Source organism: Labeo rohita, chromosome 11, assembly GCF_022985175.1.
Source record: "Labeo rohita strain BAU-BD-2019 chromosome 11, IGBB_LRoh.1.0, whole genome shotgun sequence".
Classification (NCBI taxonomy): domain Eukaryota; kingdom Metazoa; phylum Chordata; class Actinopteri; order Cypriniformes; family Cyprinidae; genus Labeo; species Labeo rohita.
Genome location: NC_066879.1, coordinates 3072607 through 3094452, shown reverse-complemented (window position 1 = coordinate 3094452; position 21846 = coordinate 3072607). Strand labels below are relative to the sequence as shown.

The 21846-nt window shown below is 36.3% G+C and overlaps 3 protein-coding genes across 7 annotated transcripts; 1 reads left to right on the top strand and 2 right to left on the bottom strand.

Annotated features, from left to right (window-relative positions):
- Nucleotides 1–179: 179 nt before the first annotated feature.
- Nucleotides 180–2862, top strand: fezf2 (FEZ family zinc finger 2). 4 transcript variants are annotated; one of them, XM_051123077.1, is made up of 5 exons: nucleotides 180–340; nucleotides 590–1424; nucleotides 1532–1666; nucleotides 1777–1909; nucleotides 2315–2862. In XM_051123077.1, exons 2-5 carry the CDS (start codon nucleotides 612–614, stop codon nucleotides 2569–2571), a joined length of 1338 nt encoding a protein of 445 aa, XP_050979034.1. In that variant the 5' UTR covers nucleotides 180–340; nucleotides 590–611; the 3' UTR covers nucleotides 2572–2862. The 4 variants fall into 4 exon arrangements, with proteins under 4 accessions (XP_050979034.1, XP_050979033.1, XP_050979036.1 ...); XM_051123076.1 differs by having other exon boundaries at nucleotides 587–1424; XM_051123079.1 differs by having other exon boundaries at nucleotides 187–314.
- A 6609-nt stretch (nucleotides 2863–9471) lies between these two features.
- On the bottom strand, nucleotides 9472–17966 carry c11h3orf14 (chromosome 11 C3orf14 homolog). 2 transcript variants are annotated; one of them, XR_007828674.1, is made up of 9 exons: nucleotides 17480–17966; nucleotides 15534–15605; nucleotides 15164–15193; nucleotides 14926–14980; nucleotides 14731–14809; nucleotides 14556–14622; nucleotides 14098–14460; nucleotides 11330–11453; nucleotides 10649–10662 (listed from the first exon to the last, which is right to left on the bottom strand). XR_007828674.1 is itself a non-coding variant. In XM_051122184.1 (4 exons), the coding sequence occupies exons 1-4, from the start codon at nucleotides 11646–11648 to the stop codon at nucleotides 10052–10054; spliced, it is 429 nt and encodes a 142-aa protein (XP_050978141.1). In that variant the 5' UTR covers nucleotides 11649–11810; the 3' UTR covers nucleotides 9472–10051. The 2 variants fall into 2 exon arrangements, 1 of the variants encoding a protein (XP_050978141.1); XM_051122184.1 differs by lacking the exons at nucleotides 14098–14460; nucleotides 14556–14622; nucleotides 14731–14809; ... (2 more) ...; nucleotides 15534–15605; nucleotides 17480–17966 and adding exons at nucleotides 9472–10234; nucleotides 11596–11810 and having other exon boundaries at nucleotides 10594–10662.
- Nucleotides 17967–18566: 600 nt separating this feature from the next.
- Nucleotides 18567–21374, bottom strand: LOC127173352 (opioid growth factor receptor-like). The gene is made up of 8 exons (XM_051123177.1): nucleotides 21142–21374; nucleotides 20668–20739; nucleotides 20368–20409; nucleotides 20166–20220; nucleotides 19977–20055; nucleotides 19791–19857; nucleotides 19483–19631; nucleotides 18567–19383 (listed from the first exon to the last, which is right to left on the bottom strand). Exons 1-8 carry the CDS (start codon nucleotides 21211–21213, stop codon nucleotides 18747–18749), a joined length of 1173 nt encoding a protein of 390 aa, XP_050979134.1. The 5' UTR covers nucleotides 21214–21374; the 3' UTR covers nucleotides 18567–18746.
- Between the last annotated feature and the right edge of the window lie 472 nt (nucleotides 21375–21846).

The following is a 21846-nucleotide window of genomic DNA, read 5'->3' as shown; positions in this document are numbered from 1 at the left end:
CGCATATCGCGCATCATGATATGAACTGTGCTGTGGATGCGCGACGGACCATTTGAGGCAAGAAACTTAAATAATAATCTGTAGTATCTGTCATGCATACCACCCCCGTGGCCGTGTATAAATGAGCGGTAAGAGAGGGGACAGTTCTGGTGATGGCGTTTCCTTGTCACCCTGATAAGAGCAAGAGCAAGTGATGTCAGCTAAGTGCTCCAGACAGTGATCTCGCGCTGATGAGGACGTCTGCGAGTAAAATGTGACAGTGCAGTCACGCCGCTATCGTTGAATACATCTGCTGTGCGCTTTGGAGGAAAAAGGTAAACTACAACATCGACTCTCTGGCGTAAGTTTGCTGTAAGATTTTCGCAAGTGCTGAATAGGAATCGACTCTGGGAGGGGTTTTGTCTTATTCTCTGCTTAACGAGCTCTGTAATGTCCTGTTAATTTTGTGTGTACTAGTTAATGAGCATTAATCGGGTACCCCTGGATGCTATTGTTCCGGGGATGGCCATTTGAATGCAAATGGGTGACAGTGTAAAAGCAAGGTGCTTATTAAACTGGTGCGTGTCCTGGCTTCTCTGGAATTCAGCAGGAGAGGACGGGGCGGCTGGTCGATGCTCACACCAAGTTGGGTAGAAATGGCGAGCTCTCTCCCTCTGGAAACAGTGATGTCCTGCCCGAGACTGGACGACAGGAGCGGGGCCACGGCGGCACCCAAGTCCCTGGCCTTTTCCATCGACAGAATCATGTCCAAGACGTCGGAACCAAAAGCCACCGCCGCGGAGGAGCGCCGCGGAGGACTTGAGGGATCCGAGGGGAAGAAGACGGTCGGCTTGTGCACCCCGATTCCCTGCATGATCCCGATCCAGCCTTTCAGCTACGATCTGCAGGCCAAGGCTTTAATGAACTATTCCGAGTTTTGGAAAGTTAATTTCAGGGGAGCACTATGCACTTCAGCGGCCATGTGTAAAGCCAACTGCGGCGTCTGCAGCAAAACGGACGCGGGAATCAAGCACTCGGTGTTGCCGGGAAGCAGGGTCATCAAACCGCAGGTGATACACCAAGCGCTTGCCATGCCCACTAATGGATCCTTGTGTTATTTCAATTACTTGGACTCGGCTTATCATCAGTCCGAGCTGCTGAGCGGACATTTATTTTCCTCAGCAATCGCGAACTCTCAAGCACAAGCCATAAGCGCGCATCAGAAGCTCCTCTTGCTGGAGAACGCCAAACTTGCGTGCGTCTCGCCCGAGAAATTCCCCACACCTCAGTACCCACACAAAGAGCATCTGCCTGGGCAGCTGGACCAGATCGTGCGGGAGAACCACAACCTGACTGAGAAGAACGGAGTGAAAGCGCACAGCAAAACAAATAACTGCTCTGCTGACGGGAAACCCAAGAACTTCACGTGTGAAGTTTGTGGAAAGGTAAATTAGCCTACGGAATTTGTCAAGTTGTTTTGACGGGATGTGGGAAAGCAAAATAAAATAAACAAATGATTTATTAAGCTCTTTCAATTTTTTTTTTTCCATAGGTCTTCAACGCGCACTATAACCTGACTCGTCACATGCCGGTACACACGGGCGCAAGGCCGTTCGTGTGTAAAGTATGCGGGAAAGGTTTCAGGCAGGCCAGCACATTATGTAGACATAAAATTATTCACACACAGGTGAGTAAAAACAAACAGCATTTTTATAGCCATAATAATTTACTACATTTTAATAAAATGCACACGCGTGTCATAATTTACTTACCCAGGTGTTGTGAATTTGTTCACAGGAGAAACCTCATAAATGTAACCAGTGTGGAAAAGCTTTCAACAGAAGCTCGACTCTAAACACACACATCCGAATTCATGCAGGCTACAAACCATTCGTCTGCGAATTTTGTGGAAAGGGCTTTCATCAAAAAGGTAAGCAACTTCTGATTCTTCTTTTAATAAATGACACATTTTTTTTCGCATTAAAATGAACCCGATTCGATTTCATTCGATTGTTTTTTTAACTGGTTGAAATTAGACCTTTATCAATTTTAAACAAGATCAAATTGTCACTCTACTAACTACTTTCCATTACAAGATTTTTACATTTCATATGGGTCAAAACACAGACCTTTAACTCCTTTGTACGTCGACAGTTCTCGAAGTGATATTAACTGAGTTTGACAACTTCTTGACTTCGACATGCAAAGTGCTGATTAGTGAAGGCTTGGAAATGAAACTCTTCTGTTAAATGTAACTTAATTGTGAACTGTTGACCTGCTGGGGAAAAACCCCTGTCATAATTCGTTTTATATATACATTTTTTTTTTTTTTCAGGGAATTACAAGAATCACAAACTGACCCACAGTGGCGAGAAACAGTACAAGTGTTCAATCTGTAGCAAAGCCTTCCATCAGATCTATAACCTCACGTTTCACATGCACACGCACAACGACAAGAAGCCCTTCACGTGTGGGACCTGCGGGAAAGGCTTCTGTAGGAACTTTGACTTGAAAAAGCACATACGGAAATTGCACGATAACACCAATTGTTTATCCGGCGGAAACGATTCTTCCAGAGGACACCAAAACTGAGACGCGACCGGTTTTTGACTAAACTTGGACAACTGATGAACCGCACGACTTTTTGTGGTGCTTTAACATCTTCCACTGAGACGAACGGGACGGGAGAAAATCATCACATCATCGAGGAATTGTACATAAAACAGAATAAAATATTATTTAATGAAACCACTGCCATACGGGGCTACCAAGCAATTATTTGTAGACTAGATGAAGGAAAAGCGTTTTTATAAATAAATGCGACCTATGTGTAAAAAGAAATGTTTGATAAATTTGTAAATTTGTTGACAATTGTTGACGCAGTAAAGCGAATATGCTAAAATAAAATCATAAATACAATAATGTCGGATTTTTTTTTTTTTTTTTTCATTTGCAGAATGAAATTCACCATTCATATTTTAAATGTGTCTGCCTGTTTCACATAAAGCTAATTGTTTAATTTTGATTTGTTTTTAGATTTGTATGATTTAGGAACTGTGCACAGAATTTAAGGTCAGTTGAAAAAGTGATTTTTTTTGATGTTGTAAACAATGCAAACAGAAAAAGGGACTAAAGATGTATTTATATTTCACAAAAATACACGCAGAGCTTGTAAAAGTAAACTGCGACATATTTTCTATAATAAGAAATAGACTATAATTACCCACATTAATGTAAATGATAAACCTCATAAGCTAGAGTGGTTTTAAAGCTAAATAAAAAAGCAAAGGACAAACAAGACTCACCCATCCATCAAATATAATAAATAACTATCGATCTATTGCCTGCAGCCATTCAGTGCGCAGTTAAATTTAAAGCTCCTAATGACATGTCTGATGGAGTTCAAATCCTGTGGTTTCACTCAGACATTTGATACACGACTCTGCCTCTGTGACCGTACACTTGACTTCAGTTTAATGGCTCAAATTATCAGATAAAACATGGACTCTTGAAAGCCTATTACGTTAATCAACTAAAGAGCCTCAGGGGAAGCTTCAGCGCATCAAGTCGTGTTCATCAGAAGGTGGAAAATGGACTACACTTCTCCCACTTCTCCTAATCACCGCAGCTTTAATAAACAATAATGTATTCCGCGCACGGATCCTGGAACAATATTATCCTTACACGCTAACAGAAATTCTGATGAGAGACAAGCGCGTGATCCCAAATCTCGCTCTCCCAATTACAGCCCAATTAGCAATTATGCCCACGTCTTGGGACCACGAAGAAGACTAATATTACTAGCTGAATGGCCTATTCACCTCCTCAGAGGCACAGGTTCTAAAATGTGTTTGAACAGAAGTGTCTTTATTTCATTCAGCCGCATTCGAATGTCATCCCGTGTGGAGCATAGGCGTGATTTTCTTTAAAACATAAATCATATGATTCTTGAGTGATATCGGGTTTCTAGAGCTACGTTGCATACATATCATATAGTCAACAAACTTTATAATGCGCATTTACTGAGGGCTATAATAAAGAATAAAAATAATGCATATTATTTTGCAGTGTAATTTTAATGCATCTTGCAAGAATAATGCATTTCAACTAAATAAACAAACAAGTTGCAGCTATTTTGTTCTGCATCAAAATGCGTCTTTAAGCTTACGGTTTCAGCTCGATTTTATTCGCCATTAATGACATTCAAGGTGGTCTAAAAAGTGCAATAAACTCATCACTACAGGTTGTAGCTTTTTTTTTTACTTATAAAAATAGCAGTTTTAGTGGGTTGAAATTGTTAATGCGATGGCAATTTAATACGAATGTGGATTGGTTAAACAAAATAACACTGGCAAAAAAAGATGAACTAAAAGATCAGAGCATTTCTGGTGGTGAAGAGGTCTGGGAAAATACCATTGGGGGCGGGTCTCACCAAAAGACATGTTTGTGTGGGGTATAAAAAATCCCTTTTGTGCAAAGCTGCCTATCTTGCCTAGTGCCTAAAAAAGATTGCAGAGAAGAAAACAACCTAAAGGCAGTCTCGTTGGCCTTTTTCTGCACTTACCTCTCAAACATCTGAGCAACCAGCTTTGCTTCTAGAAACATGTTAATTGACAACGGAGCTCATTACTGCATGCACATGTAACGCGGCGAGAGGGATTATAGGGACAAGAGCGCATTAATGAACTGTCAACAGCGGAGAGCATGTACACGACAGAGATCAGCCGAAATTGAGGCATTTACAAGCGACAAAAGCCCGGCTGAGACAGGAAGAAAAAAAAAGGACCCAGACTTTTGTTTGGTCAACTCAATTGATTGTAAATGGAAGATTAACGGGGGTAGCTTCAGCATTTTTAAGGGGGCGAGGAAGAAAAGGCCCCAATTAAGTCCACCAAATGTTAACTACATCGTTTCTCTCAGTTTAGCCCAAATGAAATTCTAATTAAACCGTCCTCCTTCCATCGTTTTGGAAAGCAATTTCTCTCCCAGTTGGAGAAGAGCGGGCTAGTTGTAGTACTTGTTAAGAGAAGCATTGCTTCTTGGCACAAAGCGCTGGTGAGGCGCATTGCGGCGCGCCAAGGGGAAAGTTAATGAGCGTCAGGCGCGCGCTCTTTGGATCCGTTCCTACGGATCGGTGTTGAAAAGACGGACTCAGCCAAGCGACCGCATGGTGTTCTGTACACGTATTTATGTCCAAGAAGATGATGATAAAGGAGGTCAACCTGTCAATATGTTGTTTAATCCAGTTTCATGGGCTGTGAACATTCATTCAACGAATAACCGAGACTGCATGTCAAAGTAGATATTCAAAAATAAAATGAAGATAGACATTGGGGGGGGGGAAAAAAACACAAAAAATACAAATCATACAAAAATGACTTGAATACACATGTTTTATGATGAAAATTTCTAAAGACAAAATATGTAACATAAGGGTGCTTAAAGTCAAAAATGTCTCTGGGGTGTAACTTTCCAGAGATAAGAAAAAAAATAAGAAAGAGAAAAAATAAAGAAATTAAAACGTAACAAATCTAAAAAAATAAAATAAAATAAATAAAGCAGTTTATTTTTTGTCTAAAATATTGTAAATATTTTAAAATCTGATAACACTTTACAATAAGGTGTCATTTGTTAACATTAGTTAATGTGTTAACACGAGCAACACGTTTATCACATTATTTGTTAATCTTTGTTAATGTTAGTTAAAAAATGCAGTCGTTCATTGTTTGTTCATGTTAGTTCACAATGCATTAACTAATGGTAACAAACAAATTTTAATAATGCATTAGTAAATGCTGAAATTAACAATAACTAAGATTAATAAATGCTGTAGAAGTATTGTTTAATCTTAGTTCATGTTAACTAATGTAGTTAACTAATGTTAACTAATGAAGCCTATTGTAAAGTGTTACAGAATTTTTTTATTCGCCAAATTAAAATGTTCTAACCACTATGAAGGAAGCCATTTTGGTGACAAGATAACCATAAATGATAACAAAGAAAGAAAATCAAAACATATTTTTCATACTTTTTACGAAAAGGCATGGGTAGTTCAAGTCAAATGTAGTAACAGGCAGAAAGAAAGAAAATAACAATATTCATGAAAACAATATTTTTTATGATATACAAAAAAGCTATTTTTAAAGTAAGCTGTTTTTTAAATAAAAAGTAACAAAACGACACAGATAGTTAGACACAGAACTTGGAACACATTTTGGTAACACTTTACAATAAGGTTCATTAGCTAACTACATTAGTCAACATAAACCAAGAATGAACAATACTTCTACAGAATTTATTAATATTAGTTAATGTTAATTTCAGCATTTCCTAATGCATTATTAAAGTCCTGTTTGTTAACATTAGTTAATTCACTGTGAACAAACATGAACAAAAAAAATAATGACTGTATTTTTATTAACTAACATTAATAAAGATGAATAAATAGTGTAACAAATGTATTGCTCTTCGTTCATTCATGTTAGTTAATACATTAATGTTAACAAATGGCTAACCCTAACCATATAGTAAGTACATGTAGTTAATATTACTCAGTAATTAAATGTATAATTACACTGTAACAAGGACACCTTAAAGTGCAACCATAGATTTTAAAACATTTCTCTTTTTAATGATTTCAGACATTATTTGTTTACACATGAATGTTTGAAATAGTGCCACATGCAGATTGCAAGAGAAATAAAACATGCTTTCAGTGTTCACATTCCCATTCCCAAATGAGTGGGATCAGGCATTACCCACGCAGGGCCTTGAGTGGCAGGCAGCGGTGCCCCCTTCGCTGCGTTCGGCCTGCTCGTCAAGGGCACGCTCAGAGAAGGAGCTTCATTGCTCTAAGGTGTCGAGGCAGCCGCATGGTAGCGGAGCGCGGGGACTCTGCCTCGCCGGAATTACATCAATGTCAGTCTCGGGTATGACCTCCATTCAGAAGCAGTCTTGAGGGCTTCAGGCCACGCAGCTGAAGGGGACCTTCTGTCCCCTCGTCCAACTCTTTACCCACAGTGTCTTAAAAGAGACGAAGGTCTGACCTCAAAACAATCTGTTCCACATTCAACAATCTCAGCGCCCCATTATATAAATATGAATGCAAGTGATGCGTTAGGAAATAAGGGGGAAACTGCTAAATGAAATCCAAGGCTTATCAGCAGATCTCCAATAGCTATCCGTTTAAATTGCTGTATTGCTTCTATAGAGGAGTGACCTGTAATCAGTCTCATTGTTTGGCAGGATCAGTAAATCTGGGATGTCCGGTGCTAATCTTTTGACCCAGGATGCCCTTTCAGGACAATCTCCACTCCCTGTTTCCCAATGGATGGGTCTTAATTAACTCAGACCAAAAACCCCGCTGTTAAGCTGGTACTCTCTTCAATACACCAAGTTAGAATGCAGGGGATTTGATATAAGGCGATGTGTCACTCACTGATCCCCTAGGCTGTGTTTATACCCAGCCCTATCAAAATATAGTCCAATCCATATATACTCTCATCTATGGTTCCGTTAAGAAGCTTAAACATCCAAGGTTCAACAAGGTTCTTTACAGTGGCAAAAGGTTTCAAAAGTTCTTCACACTAAGAACAAATATTTCTTTTAAGAACTGTTCCATGAAAAGTTCTTTGGGGAACCCAAAATGATTCTTTCATGGCATTTTTAAGAGTATAAAACTAAATTTAACATTGAATGCATGACCACATGCAAACATTTACACAAACAAGCACAAGCACGCACAAACTACTAGCACAAATGTTGGGATGGAGTGGATGTTTTGACTACTTGGGTTAATGGGATCCAGGTAAAGGGAGAAAATAACAATATCGAAACCCCAAATCCATACAAAACAGACTGACGTATAAGTTAGCCAGAACAAAAACACAACAGGAGTCCCCTTATGACCAGCACTAGTGCTGGAATAATAGTTTCAAGAATGGAGAGAATTCCCCAACAGGCTCCCAAGCAAAAGCTATTCGTGTTTAAGTGCACTACATTGACAAAGATCTTTAGTTGTGAAAAGATCCTTTGGGAGCAATGGGTGATATGTTTCTGATGGAAGAAGAACTTGTTTTGCTAAGGGGACTTTTTAATATTTGTATCATTTCAGAGCTCTAATGCATAATGTTCAATTATGCATTTTTATTTAATAATTTTTCAATTATTTAAACAGAAAAAAACAAATCAAGCAATGTGCTATAATCCCCAAAATTAGCCTCTCTTGCAACTGCAGCTACACCGTTTTTACAGAAACAAGAACAACTTTGTTCTATCATCTTATGATAGGGTTCTGGAGTTTTGGCTGAAGGCCAGGTGTCTGAAGCCCGGAGCTGATCTACAACATTTGGCCTTGGCCTGTGCCTGGGCTCTGACAGCCTCAGTTGGCAGTGGTATCCGTAGCCAAACCACCTCAGGGCTTTCCCCATTAGAATACATAATGCAGAACTAGTCATTTGGAAGGGCTCCAGATCGTGCTCTTCAAAACCCTTTTAGATAATTTGCTGTCTTGCCCTCCACCCACACTCAGAATTCTCCACCCCTCCGCAGCCATCTGACCCCCCCCGCCAATTTGGAAGCCTCGACTGGTGCCCTGACCTCAGGGGCAGGAGTCCCAGCTGAGGAGGAAGGGCAGCTGCCAACCACCACTTCAACCCTGACCATCCAGATGATCGCGTTTGTCAAGCCGCCACTCCGTGTCACCCTGAACTGGTTTGATCATCCAATTAGGCTAGGTCACGGTCTCCAATCTCTCCCTCCATGGCAGTGAACGAGTATGAGAAAAAAAAAGTGAGGATGAAAGTATATGCACTCAAAGTCAATAAAAATAGATGTATGTTTGTTATATAGACACATTCAGATTTAAGATACTAAAATGTGATATTATATTAAGATTAAGAAATTTGGAGCTTGTTTCATGCGTGGATTCACAAAACCACCAGACTGAATATGTGAAAGCATTAGTCAAAAACAAACTTAAAGAACCAAACTGCATCATTTTCAGAGTTATAGTCAACTTAACACTCAACTCAAGTGGCTGACCCTTCAACAGGCACACAATACAATAGCAATTATCATGAATAATGGCAGTCATGACCTCATTGTTGCTGAGGGTTCAGGTAGGAGGCAGTGGGGTTTAGGAGTGCATTTAAAAGCAACATTTTTGCACATACATTTTCCGACACAAATTTGCAGATGTGCATCTTGAGCAATGCTTGCAAGATTTTTGATTTAAACTGGACATCAGGTATGGAAATAGGATGATAATTTTTTTTCCTGAAAACATGTTTATTATTTGACCAACTATCTGGATAATTTTTATGTACATGTAAAGGAAACAACTAATCTAAACTTTACATTTTAAAGTAATTTCAATAATATATTTTAATTTGATAACTAACTGCAAAAATAATAATAAAGTAAAATGTGTGGAAAAAAAAGTATTATAATGGTAAAAGATGCATAGTTGTATTACTTAACTGAATAGTTTATTACAAATCACAGCTCATTTTTACAACTTATTCATTCATAAATGTTTTCTTATATACAGAAGAAAAGATACTAGTGTAGTTACAGAAAGTGTAGTCAGTATTGCCCCCATGTGGATGCACTTGTGCATACAAATCTTAATACAGCATTTGATAAGTACATTTATTCTGTATTTGCATATAATATTAAAATATTATAATATATAATATTTAAATCAAATATACAATAAACAACAAAGCCAAACAAAAATGTAAAAATAAAATAATAATAATAAAATTTTGCATATATATATGTGTGTGTGTGTGTGTGTGTATAGTTTATTTGCAAAAACAGATAAATCAGTTAACAATTTTCAAAAATCATGTTTTTAATTGTGCATTCTAATTAATCTAAATCACACTACAGTTGGGTTATTTTAATTAAGTAAAAATAATACAGCTAATAAATAAAAACATGATAACATCATAAAAAACTTTATTTTTGAAAATTTAAAAAAACAAACTTATCTGTTTTCACAAATAAACTCTTCATATATATATATATATATATATATATATAAAAAAAAATACACACATCAGTCAGTTCATCTAGGTTTGGGTCGAGGGGGTTTACCATTGCACTGTGCAGATGAGGGATCTTGATGTCTAGCTTTCTGTCTCTGTTGCCTTAGCAATCTTCCAGTCTCATTCACCGGTGGTTGTCCTTTCCCAAGTAAATACTGCTCCCATTCTGGTAGTCTCTGTTCAACTGAGGCCCAATAGTGAGTCTATAACAGGACAACCAAAGATCAACTTAATTAAAGGAGTAGATAAATATTCACTTCTTCATCACATTCTTATATCTTAAGTAGGTACAACATTTCATGCTGACATCTGCAGCAGTTGTCTTGTCATATTAGAAAAACACATGTCACGCTATTCACTTTATAACTGCCCCGTTTCAACTCATTATGACGGCCATGCTGGGCACACAGTTTCTCTGGGAAAGATATTGTTGGCATCATCTACACATGCAAAAAAGTACACCAAATGCAACATTTATTATATAACCTGCTTTCAAAAATGATAAATGTGCAACAGTTTTGTTTTGTGATATAGAAAATAAGAATGTAAGCTAGTCCAGTACCTCAAGGTTAATAATATCCGGATGAAGGAGCTGTCTGGTTTGAATATTTTTTTCAGCATTCTGTAAATCCTACAAGAGAAATAAACACAAATACAAACATATGTCACTAAATGCATTTTAAATATTAAATATTAAAAAATGATTCTAATTAGGCAAGAAGTTAGGCAATGAATTCTAAAACATCTGCTCCAATTTATTAAAAAAGGGTATGCAAGACAAAAATTACAGGACAAACTGAATGGGATGAAAAGAAAGTTCTTATCATACAGATTTGTGTATTTTTTAAACATTCAAACATTATACCATGCTTTAGACTAAGACAAACCAACTAATACAAACCAACTAATACATCACAGAATTAAAAATAAATAAATAAAAATTAAAAAAAAATCACAAAAGTAATTAATTTATTCATATACTTGCTCATGCTTTTTTTAAATACAGGGAAAAAACATGACTACCAATTAAAAAAGAAAAACAACTTTATGTTTAAAAAGAAAGAAAGAAAGAAAGAGTATTTGCAGTAAAAACAAACAAACAAACAAGTACCTGAGGGTTTTGCAAAAATGACAACATCAAATCAAAAGTAGTTATTTAAAATTAAGTTCACTTGACTATTTAAAAAAATCCACCTACAAATTGTAATATTTTATGCCATATATTAAGACAAATAAGAACGTTAACAGAATTTTTTTTTTTTACAGTATATGTATAATGGAGATATAGAGAGAGAAACCTTAAGGATCTGAGCATTCCTCTCCTTCGCTGCTTGAGACATCAGACACTGCTGTTTCTTCTTAGCCTTCTGCTGTTCATAGTGCGCTTCCATCTGCTGCAGCAGTAATGCTCTTTTTCCCAGTCTACATGAGAAAAATTATATTCATTAACCCGTGTGGTTTCATAACAAGGAATGAATGATTTAAATTATGACTGTATAACTGACAGCGTCTTTTTAATCGATATCTATAGTTCTACTCTCAAAAACAAACCGAAAAGACTCACATATCTTCATGTTTCTGGCTTAGCTGAAACTCTTCCTGCGTATTAGAGGCCATTTAATGTAGTTTCAAAGACATGGAAAGAAAACTCAAACTCGGTGACCTGACCGAAACTTTATTAAACACCTCACACTGTTGTAACAACCACCGCTGTTACTTTGAGACCACAGCATCCGGAAGCAAAGCTGCTATCGAAAGCCTGCCGTAACCATAACTACCAACAGCCATGTGCACGGAAATGACTGCTCGTGAATGAAAGATTAGGACAAGTGCGCCATCTGCTGTTGGGAAGAGTTGATAGTTGTTTGAAAGTACATGATTTTAGAGTGGTTTGTACAATATTTCCCACCACGTGAGAGATGAATGCAAAAGAAATTTGAAACGTGCCATTCACGTATCAAGAAACTGATTGGTGCACGGCCGAAGTAATGGAAAGATGAAACCAAAAACATCCTTCCTCATTCTTCTTGTCACTGCATTTTGTTATATTTCCAATGATTCAGCAGATACTGTATATCTGCTAAAGAGGCTGTACTTATGTTTACCGGTTTCACTATTTTATCAGCAGAGGGACCATTGGCTTTAAGAGTAGAATCGTAAAACTGTTAACGATTGACATAGTTCAGATATTTATCATCACATTTAGACTGTAAATCAAAGGTCTTAAATAATCAACCTATGGGAATGACAATATTTGGTGAAACAATAGGGTCTGAAACCTCAGAACGTGTTTGGATTTATTTAACCGTCCATCTAATCTGCTACTGAGATTTAATTTTCTCTCAGTTTATACAGCATAGCATTTTCTGCATTAAGAACAACAGTTTAGTTCAGTTTAGCTGAGAAAAGCATCTTCAACTCAATAAGTCATTTAGATACTGCTGTATCAAATTGGAAACATGCAGTCACGTTCCTTACTCTGTGCTGACACATGAGTTTACAATTAATGTGTTCCGTTAATTTAGAATGTGTCTTTTGTTTAAAAACATTTAAATTAACATCAAAGAGCTGTTTCACTGTTACATTCATCTGCATTTAAGCACTGTTTGATGTAACACCAGGTGTCAGTGTTTGTGCACTTCTGGCATTTCTGAATAAAATCCTCCTTTATCAGACAAACTCTTGTCATGATAACAATGTTTAACAACTCACAGTTAAAAAGGCACCCAGATACCAGATTACACAAATAAAAAATCTTCGTGAAGTCAAAGACCAGCTGATCTGGAATCACAAGTCTTGAAACAGTAAATTGCTCAACCCTCTTCTCTGAAAATGAAAATGAAATTACAACTAGATCTTGAATCAATGCCAATGCCATGTTCAATGTTCAAATCGGTAAAATGAAGGCTAGGTTTAAAAAATAATTTAAAAAATAGGCTTTTAGAGATATTTTGCCAAATTGAGAACAAAATAGAAGAAAGCAGCAGTTCTAGACTGAACTGGTATATTACATTTTATTCTAAATGTTTTTGCCAAATCATTGTACATATATAAGAATAGGAAATGGTGATTGCAAAATGTTTATTCACACTGCTTCATGATGGCATAGAAGAACCTTTTTTTTGTTCGTTTGTTTAAATGGTACCATAGAGAACCTTTAACATCTGAATAACCTTTCCATTTAAAAAAAGGTTCTTTGTGGCAAAATAAGGTTCTTCAGATTATAAAAAGGTAAGAAAGACATGGTTCTTTTGTGGAACCAGAAATGATTCTTCTATGGCATCGCTGTGAAGAACAAGAGTCAAAAAGCACCTTTATTTTTAAGAGTGTAGTATGTTTCTGATTTATTAAAAATACATAAACATAAAAGATGATTTAAACTGGTTCTAATTTTTATAGTGCAGCCTTCATTCATCACCTAGTTTTAATTTTCATTACAAGTCATAAACATCTTATATATACATGTATATCTTATTATATATCTTTAAAAATCTGACATTTGACTTGAGCAATGAAAGATAATCCAATAGATTTTTTCTTTTTAAGAAATTAAAACAGAGTAGAGGAACAAATGCTGATCCTCTAAGATGAAACTTAGTTTTCATATTACAATCATGTTTCACTTTAACTCTTTTTCACGTTACTGTGAAGAGATATACTATTAGCATCAGCAGCACCACAGGACATGGTTCGTGATGTAGATGTTGTCATTTTAACATCTACAAAATCTTTTCATCTCACCTCCTACGCTTTCTTTGTTCTCATATTTATATTACATTTATGCATTTGGCAGACACTTTTATCCGAGGCAACTTATACTGCATTCAAGGCTTTATTTTGTCCCTGCTGTTACTCCCTTTGCTGCCTATTACTTGTAGCATGACTGAATCTTTACCTTTTGCTATGTACCTCACCTGACAGAATCTTTTTGGGTCCCCAGACAAAGTTTTCTTGGGGCTTGAAATGCTTAAAGGCAAATTTAACCAGCTCACGCCTCTCTGACTTGTCCAAAACAGCAAACATAAAGTAATAGTACACTTTGTTTTAGACTTTGAAGGTGTCCCACCACTAGAGTTTCATGGAGGAAGAACTTGACCAGTGGGGCCTGGTAGTGCTCCAATCCTAGAGTCCCCAAACACTTCAGGATGCGTGTGATGCGAAGGTTGTTGTGAGAATATCTGGAAAATCAAAGAAACAAAACACTAACCACTGAAAATGTATAAAAATACTGATTAGTTTCAATGAAATTCAACAAAAAGGAAAACATGACAACATAAACCCTGTTCAGGTTTCTAAAGCGATCCCTCCAGTTAGGAGCATGTTCCACCTCTCCTGTTGATTCGTCGACCAAACGCAAACCGTAGAAATCCAACATGAGCTTATATGATTTCACCAATTTACTCTTTGCTTTATTATCTTTACGGAAAAGCTGGAAAAAATGGAGCAGATTGATATAAACTTTGTCTATTTTTCTAAATGCATATTTACAGATTTATATTATATACATGCATGTTTTAAATGAACCTTTATTTCATTTTTTGTGAGCCCATGTGCATTCAAATTCAACCCTGGATCTTGTAATGGAAACAGCCTGCAAAGGTTTAAAATGGTTAGCTGAATGACGGCCATACAAAACACTTATATATAATAATTAAAACAGATTTAACCAGAGATCATGCATGTTGCAACAGGATCTAACCAATGAATGTAGGTCAAAACTTTTTCCAGCCTTTCATATTCACCCCACCACTGCTGGTGAAATTCATCAATGTGAACATCTGCGCAAACAACAGTAACATGTTTTAGAACATACTTTCTTTGAATGTAACTTGTATTAGGGTAAATAAATAAATAAATAGTGTGATTTAACTACAGAATGAGCACAATGCCATACCATCAGGTGAAGATTTCATTTGACCATAGTAAAATTCTAGGTTATAGAAGCGGCCCTTGAGAACAAATAAAAATAAAAATACTATAAAACATGATTCCCAATCATCTTCTCCAAATCAAAACTACTTAATGGGATGTGAAACCAAATAGAGTTTTGTGTAAATGATTCACTAAAACTGTTCACTGACATCCTAAAGGTGGCAGCTTCTGAGTGTAATACTGCACAGTGGATTACTTACTTTATATGGTTCATCATGGTCATCAAAGCTCTAGAGTCAAAACAAATACAATACAAAACTATCATGTAAAACTGAGAGATTAGTAGGCAGCAGGTTTTCTCAATATTTACTTTTGTATTTAGATCCTCACCTACATTTTTCCTCATATAGTATGTCAATGAATAAATAGAGGAGTGGGGTAAGATGTGCCAATGACAGCTGGTAAGCACTGTCACATCCATGTCTAGATTTATATATTTATTTTTTTTTACCATGTCATATTACCATGACTGTATACTTTATATGTTAATTTAGGAGTTAGGAGATGCAGATATCATCATAAAAAAGTGGCACAGCTTCATCCCACTCTTGCTTTTGTGAAAGGAACTACCTGGTAACTATGTCGAAAGTCTTGCATATCCTTTGCAGCATTCATATTCCTGCGACTCATTCTGTCCAACACCTGTAAACATACAGAAAAATCTGAAAATGAGACAGTTGTTTGATACGGTTGTAGTCTATTTTTTCTTGTGTGGCGCGCGTCCTTACAACTCCTTCCTCACTGACAGAATTTCATGTGAAATGTTCACGCCTACCGTAATTTTAGATTCCGACTTGTAAAAAGCATTCACGTCCTTGTCTTTTTATGAGCCATTTTCCGAAGCTTGTTCGCTCCTCAAGACCGACACCGACAATCAAAAAATTTAATGCCGCAATAGAAACTTAACTTTTCATTCTCCGCAAATTTTGAAGTCGTGAGTTTACATACAATTTGCACAATCTGCAAGGTATTACTAGCCGACAAAACAAAACAAAAAAAAAAAATAAAATAAAAATAAATAAAAATAAACAAACAAAAAGTAGTATGTCAGTGAAAAAGTAGGAGGTGACATGTTTAAATAGAGGATTGGGGTAAGATGTGCCAATTTAAAAATTGTTCTTGGCATTGCTGTGAAGAACCTTTTAAAGCTCCGTTATTTTTAAGAGTGTAGGCGTTTACACACAAATTAAGCAGTTTAATAGTTCACACACGCTTGATGTTTAAATGGTAAAATATGCTGTATTAAGAACTGTATTTCACAAAAATAAAGGCAATTATTCTGTAAACGTGGTTGTGTGTAAGATAAGTTTTATCTGTAAGTAGGCCTACTTGTTTATGTACGAAGTAAAAAGGCTAGTATTTCAACAATAAAGAAAAAAAGAAAGAAAGAAAGAAAGAGAGAGAGAGAGAGAGAGAGAGAGAGAGAGAGAGAGAGAGAGAGAGAGAGAGAGAGAAAGAAGGAAAAATAAAGAGAGAGAATTCGCCACTGTTTCACATTCCCGGTCCTGTTTCAGGCATCCCCACAGCTCCTTCTTTTAGATGAATATGCACTGTATGTGCGCATATCAACTTGATTATTAGCCTATCGTGCTTACTGCATGGCACGGAGGCGCCTGCGCAATCTCTTGCACTTTTTTTTCCCTCCGGAAAGAACTTTTTCTGATTTATGTACACTCACGATAACACCAAAACGTTGTGCTTTTGTAAAACTGGGAGGTTGTGCTTTCTGCCGTCTCCGTGAAATGGAGCGCGTCACAGCAATAAACCAGCTACTTGCCTCACAAAGAAATCCACAGAACGCTTAAAATGTAGCCTATATTAAACGAACCAGTTAAAAAAAGCTTGCACTATGAGTCATGTTTTTATTTCATTTTTATGTGTAGGTGCAATGGGGGTGCTTTATTGTGGGTGCTAGCAGCTGTTCGCCCCTCTTTAGCGCTGCCCATGTTTATACGATTATAAAAAAAATATTTATCTATTTTTAGGTGTGCCAACTGCCACTGTGGGTGGCACCGGTGCACCCTGCAGCACCCGTGGCTACGCCCCTGAGACTCTTGTCATGATAACAGTGTTAAACAACTCACAGCTAAAAAGCCACCCAGATACCAGACTACACAAATAAAAAAATCTTTATGAAGTCAAAGACCAGCTGATCTGGAATCACAAGTCCTAAAACGCTCTTTTCTAAAAATAAAAATGAAATTCTAAAGAAATAACAACTAGACCTTGAGTCCATGCCAATGCCATGTTCAATGTTAAAATCAGTAAAAATGAAAGCTGGGTTTAAAAAAGGTAAGGTAAACTACGGCATTAGTCACCTGGTATGCATATGCGTTAGCTATTAGGCTAGTAATGAAATCAAAAATAGAACCGATTAATGTAAAATGACTACTTTTCTAACAAATGCAGGTTGCTACTGCTGCATGCACGTGATTGCGCGCTGTTTTGGGATGAATTAAAAAGAGACTTCCAGGAAATAAAAATCAAAATGACATATCACTGAAATCCAAGCATACCTTCTTTCTGGGTGTTTTATTTTCGTATTCGTCTTCCCATGTGGAGTCAAATTCGCACTCTTCATCTGACTCCATGTCAATATATTGAGGGTATTTTGCAAACTTAAGGGGCTTCTTCTTACGAAAGAAAACACATTTCTTTAAAAAAAAAACTTCCAAGAAGCTCGTAAGAATTTCTCTAAGTTCTCAAATTGTTTCCTAAGAACTAATCACGAAGAAAATCACAGGCGTTGGCAGTTCTTGCTGAACATTCAATGATCAGCTCAATTAAAAACAAAATCTTTTTGATCTGCTTGCAGAGATCACTACATATTTTATTCTTAACTTTTTTTTCGTGAACCCGGACCCATGTTACTAAAACAACGTAAAAAACGCAAAGCAGTCACAAAAACCCATGCAGACTCTATAAATGTCCCAATGTCAAGAGAAAATCAAAGCTAAAGGACATGGTGAATCGGAAGTATTTCTAGTACTGATCAACAAGAAACAACCTGAGTTAACTCAAGGGTTGCCATGTCTTGCAATAATGTTCAGACTTTACGAAGGTTATTAAAAACCTTAAGGAAGACCTAACCTTGCACATATTTTTGCTATTTGCAGGATTTAGAAAACCTTAATTATAATTTTAAGGAGTATGAAACAGACTAACAGGGAAAATATTCAAGCTTGATTGTGTATTTTTGTGACAGGAATGACAGGAAACTGTTCCAATTGTTTGCTCCTGCTCAAACTGTACATACATATTTACAAAATTTTTTTTTTTATACTTATAAAGACAGTTTGCCATTATTTTATCAGTGGGAAGACATTTATTTGCTTAAGCAGTAGAAACCTTAATAATGACAACAGCATTATTTTTACATACTTCAACAGAATCACTTATTACCATATTGCATTTATACAAAGCATGCAAATTTAAACCAACCTAAGAATAAAAGCATCAATATTTCATTTACTACAATGCAGACTTTAATGATTTTATGAATTTACTAATTCTCATAACCAAAAAGTCAAAAAGTCAAAAAGTCAAAAAAAAAAAAAAAAAAAAAAAAAAAAAAAAAAATAGAACAACACTTTAACTTGAAAGTTATAAAGGATATTCCAAGATATTTTCTGTAATTTAAACCTAACATGAACACTGGAAATACAGAGACTAACATTTAAAGTGCTTTTTAGTTTTCTTATTACAAAGTTTTCATTCCTCATTTCTCGTGTCAGACCAGACAACAAAAATGAAGCCCCTTCTTTGAACTGTTGTAGACCGCTGTCACTGAGACATTTCAGACATCTCATAAGACTCTTTAGTTTGGTGAGGACTACAGACATCATCACCAACACCAAGACTCATGTCTTGAAATAGCTTTTCTACACCTTTATTTTCTGAGCTGCATTGACTGCTCTTATTTGCTCCCTGGTCACTATTTGTTCCTATCAATTTGTCTGGAATAACTGGCTCATCCTTATTTTGGTGATCTTTTTTACTTTCCATCTTTTCAGGAGGATGACTGGCATCTACTTTTTTCATTTTATGTTTGCTCTCATGGAGCTTCACCCTTTTCTTCTGATCTTCTGCAATGCCACTCTGTTTATTCTCTTTAGGCTGGTCCATGTTTTCTTTTTTGTAGTGCACCACTTGACCTGACAGAATCTTCTTGGGGCCCCATACAAACTGTTCTTGGGGCTTGAAATGGTTAAAGGCAAATCTAATTAGCTCTCTCCTCTCTGACTTGTCCAAAATAGCAAACATGAAGTAATCTAGCACACTTTGTTTCACATTTTGAAGTTGTCCCTTCACAAGAGTTTCTTGGAGGTAAAACTTGACCAGTGGGGCCTGGTAATGCTCCAATCCTAGAGTCCCCAAACACTTCAGGATGCGTGTGATGCGCAGGTTGTTGTTTGAATACCTACAAAATCAAAGAAGGAGACTATGACCACTGCAACACTAAAAGTTTGGAAATAAAATCAACTGAAATACAACAAATAGAAAATATGACAGTAAAAACCTGTTCAGGTTTCTAAAGCGCTGCTCCCAGTTAGAAGCACAAGCCACCTCTCCTGTTGATTCATTGACCAAACGTATACCATAGAAATCCAACATGAGCTTATATGATTTCACAAGTTTACTCTTTAGTTGTTTATCCTTACGGAAAAGCTGGAAAAAATGATGCAGATGAATTTAAGCATTCTTAATTTTTCAGTATGCTGTAACCAGCTTCTGAACGGAGACTGATGAAAACCTGTCAGACAAATACTTTTCAGGTGGTTGGTAAATAAAGTAGAAAAACCATCTGAGTGCATGTTTTAAACTGACCTTTATTTCCTTTTTTGTGAGCACATGTGCACTCGGATTCACCCCTTGCGTTTGTAGTGGAAACAGCCTGCAAAGTTTTGAAATGCTTAGTTGAACGATGGCCATTCAAATGTTCCAAAACATTTAAAGTATATATAATAGTTACATTTAATTAGAGCTCATGGATAAAGTATAACAGGATCTAACCACTGAGTGAAGGTCTGAACATCTTGCAGCAAGTCATATTTACCCCACCACTTCTGATGAAATTCATCAATGTGAACATCTGCACGAACAAAAATGATTTTTAAAAACATGCTTTCTTTGGAAGCTGCAACTTGTATTGGATGAATAAAAATAATTTGTGTGATTTAACTGAAGAGCACAATGCCATACCATCAGGGGAAGATTTTATTTGACCACGGTAAAACTCTAGGTTATAGAGGCGGCCCTTAAGAAGAGGAAGAACAACAACAACAGTAATAACAGCAACACTATACAACACCGTTCCAAATCAAGACTAGTGGGCTAAATATAATGTACACTGACATGTCGAAAGTGTCAAATTCCTTTAGTAAACAGGTGGTGCAATACTTACTTGACCTGGTTTATCATGGTCATCTTTATAACCATCAAGGTTCTATTAAAAACAAACAAAAGTTATCATGTAATCATATAGACTGAGAAATCTAAGAAATGGTGTCCAATTTATGTCATGACACCATATATTTAGAAGCTTTTCTTTATTAAAAATTCAACTTCTATGGCTGATTTATTTGCTTTTTTGGTTCTAATTTTGGGGTTAGGAGATGCTCTGAAATATGTTTTCTTTTTCCTTGCTTAGAAGATACCTTCATTAAATACACCACTCTTACTTGTTTAAGATAATTAAACATACCCGGCAACTATGTCGAAAGTTTTGCATGTCCTTTGCTGCATAAATTTTCCTTTGACTCCTTCTCTGCAACACCTGTAAACACACACAGAAATATAAAGCAGAAAGAATGGTATTGAGGGTGGGGCTGGCCCAGAGGATATTGTTTTGAATTAGAATCTAAAAATAATCTGTTTTAACTCTTAACAGTGTGTTTAACAATCAATGTCTAGGAGCATTTAAAGGTGTAAATATTGTAAATCTGCTACTGATGTTACACAAAGCCAAAAAAAGTATTAATAGGCCAGTATAGTTTATATTGATATAACATAAAAAAAAAACCCTAGAACCTTTCCATAAACAATAACTACTTAGGTAACAAATTAATAGTAAGTGCACGTGGTTACACACTGTTTTAGGATTAATTAAACAACCAAATATGAAGCAGGTTACCTAAGTCTACCAGGAAATGAAAATGAGCCCTGAATCATAACATACCTTCTTTCTGGGTGTTTTATTTTCGTCTTCATCCTCCCATGTAGAGTCCCACTCGCACTCATCTGACTCCATGACAAGTTCAAGAATACATATATAAAAACGTATAACAATAACCCAGACTCTATAAAGTGCTTAACCTTCCCACTGGCAGGAGAAAATTAAAGCCGAAGCTCATGGCGAAAAACCGAAAGTATTTCTAGTAGGCTCCAGGGTTGCCATGTCTTGTATTAATGACTCGGTGAAAACGAAAGCTAGGATCTAAAGTCAGGCCTTTACAGGCATTAAGCCAATGGTGGCTCAAAATCAAAGCAGCAGGCCTAGACTAAATTGCCACATATTTCTGGTATTTGCAGGATCCAAACTTTAATAATAATCTTAACAATATTCTTAAATAAATAAAAAGATTTTATTTGTAAAATTAGAATTCTAAAGATTTGAGAAGACATTTATTTGCTTCAGCAGTATAAACATCAATAAACCAAAACAGCATAATTTTCACATACACCAACAGAACTGCCTACTACTGTATTATAGTAGCTTCTAATCACAAGTTATCAATCAGCTAAAATATGTGATTAAATATTTAACTTTTAAAAGCTAACACTTCAAAATGAGGCATAAAAAATTGCAATATTTTCAATTTCCAGTGTTCTCAGTAAAATAATTTATATGGATAAAATCACAGAACTCACAAATCAAACATTT

Bases quoted from the DNA above. Each gene is read 5' to 3' on its own strand.
- fezf2 (XM_051123077.1), top strand. From the start codon at position 612: ATGCTCACACCAAGTTGGGTAGAAATGGCGAGCTCTCTCCCTCTGGAA. The intron at 1,425-1,531 runs GTAAATTAGCCT...TTTTTTCCATAG, and splicing joins CGTGTGAAGTTTGTGGAAAG to GTCTTCAACGCGCACTATAA. The intron at 1,910-2,314 runs GTAAGCAACTTC...TTTTTTTTTCAG, and splicing joins AAAGGGCTTTCATCAAAAAG to GGAATTACAAGAATCACAAA.
- c11h3orf14 (XM_051122184.1), bottom strand. From the start codon at position 11,648: ATGGCCTCTAATACGCAGGAAGAGTTTCAGCTAAGCCAGAAACATGAA. The intron at 10,663-11,329 runs GTTTCTCTCTCT...TTTCTCTTGTAG, and splicing joins GGAATGCTCAGATCCTTAAG to GATTTACAGAATGCTGAAAA. The intron at 10,235-10,593 runs GTACTGGACTAG...GTCCTGTTATAG, and splicing joins CGGATATTATTAACCTTGAG to ACTCACTATTGGGCCTCAGT.
- LOC127173352 (XM_051123177.1), bottom strand. From the start codon at position 21,213: ATGGAGTCAGATGAGTGCGAGTGGGACTCTACATGGGAGGATGAAGAC. The intron at 20,740-21,141 runs GTATGTTATGAT...GTGTGTTTACAG, and splicing joins ATAAAACACCCAGAAAGAAG to GTGTTGCAGAGAAGGAGTCA. The intron at 19,384-19,482 runs GTTTTTACTGTC...TTGATTTTGTAG, and splicing joins CGCTTTAGAAACCTGAACAG to GTATTCAAACAACAACCTGC.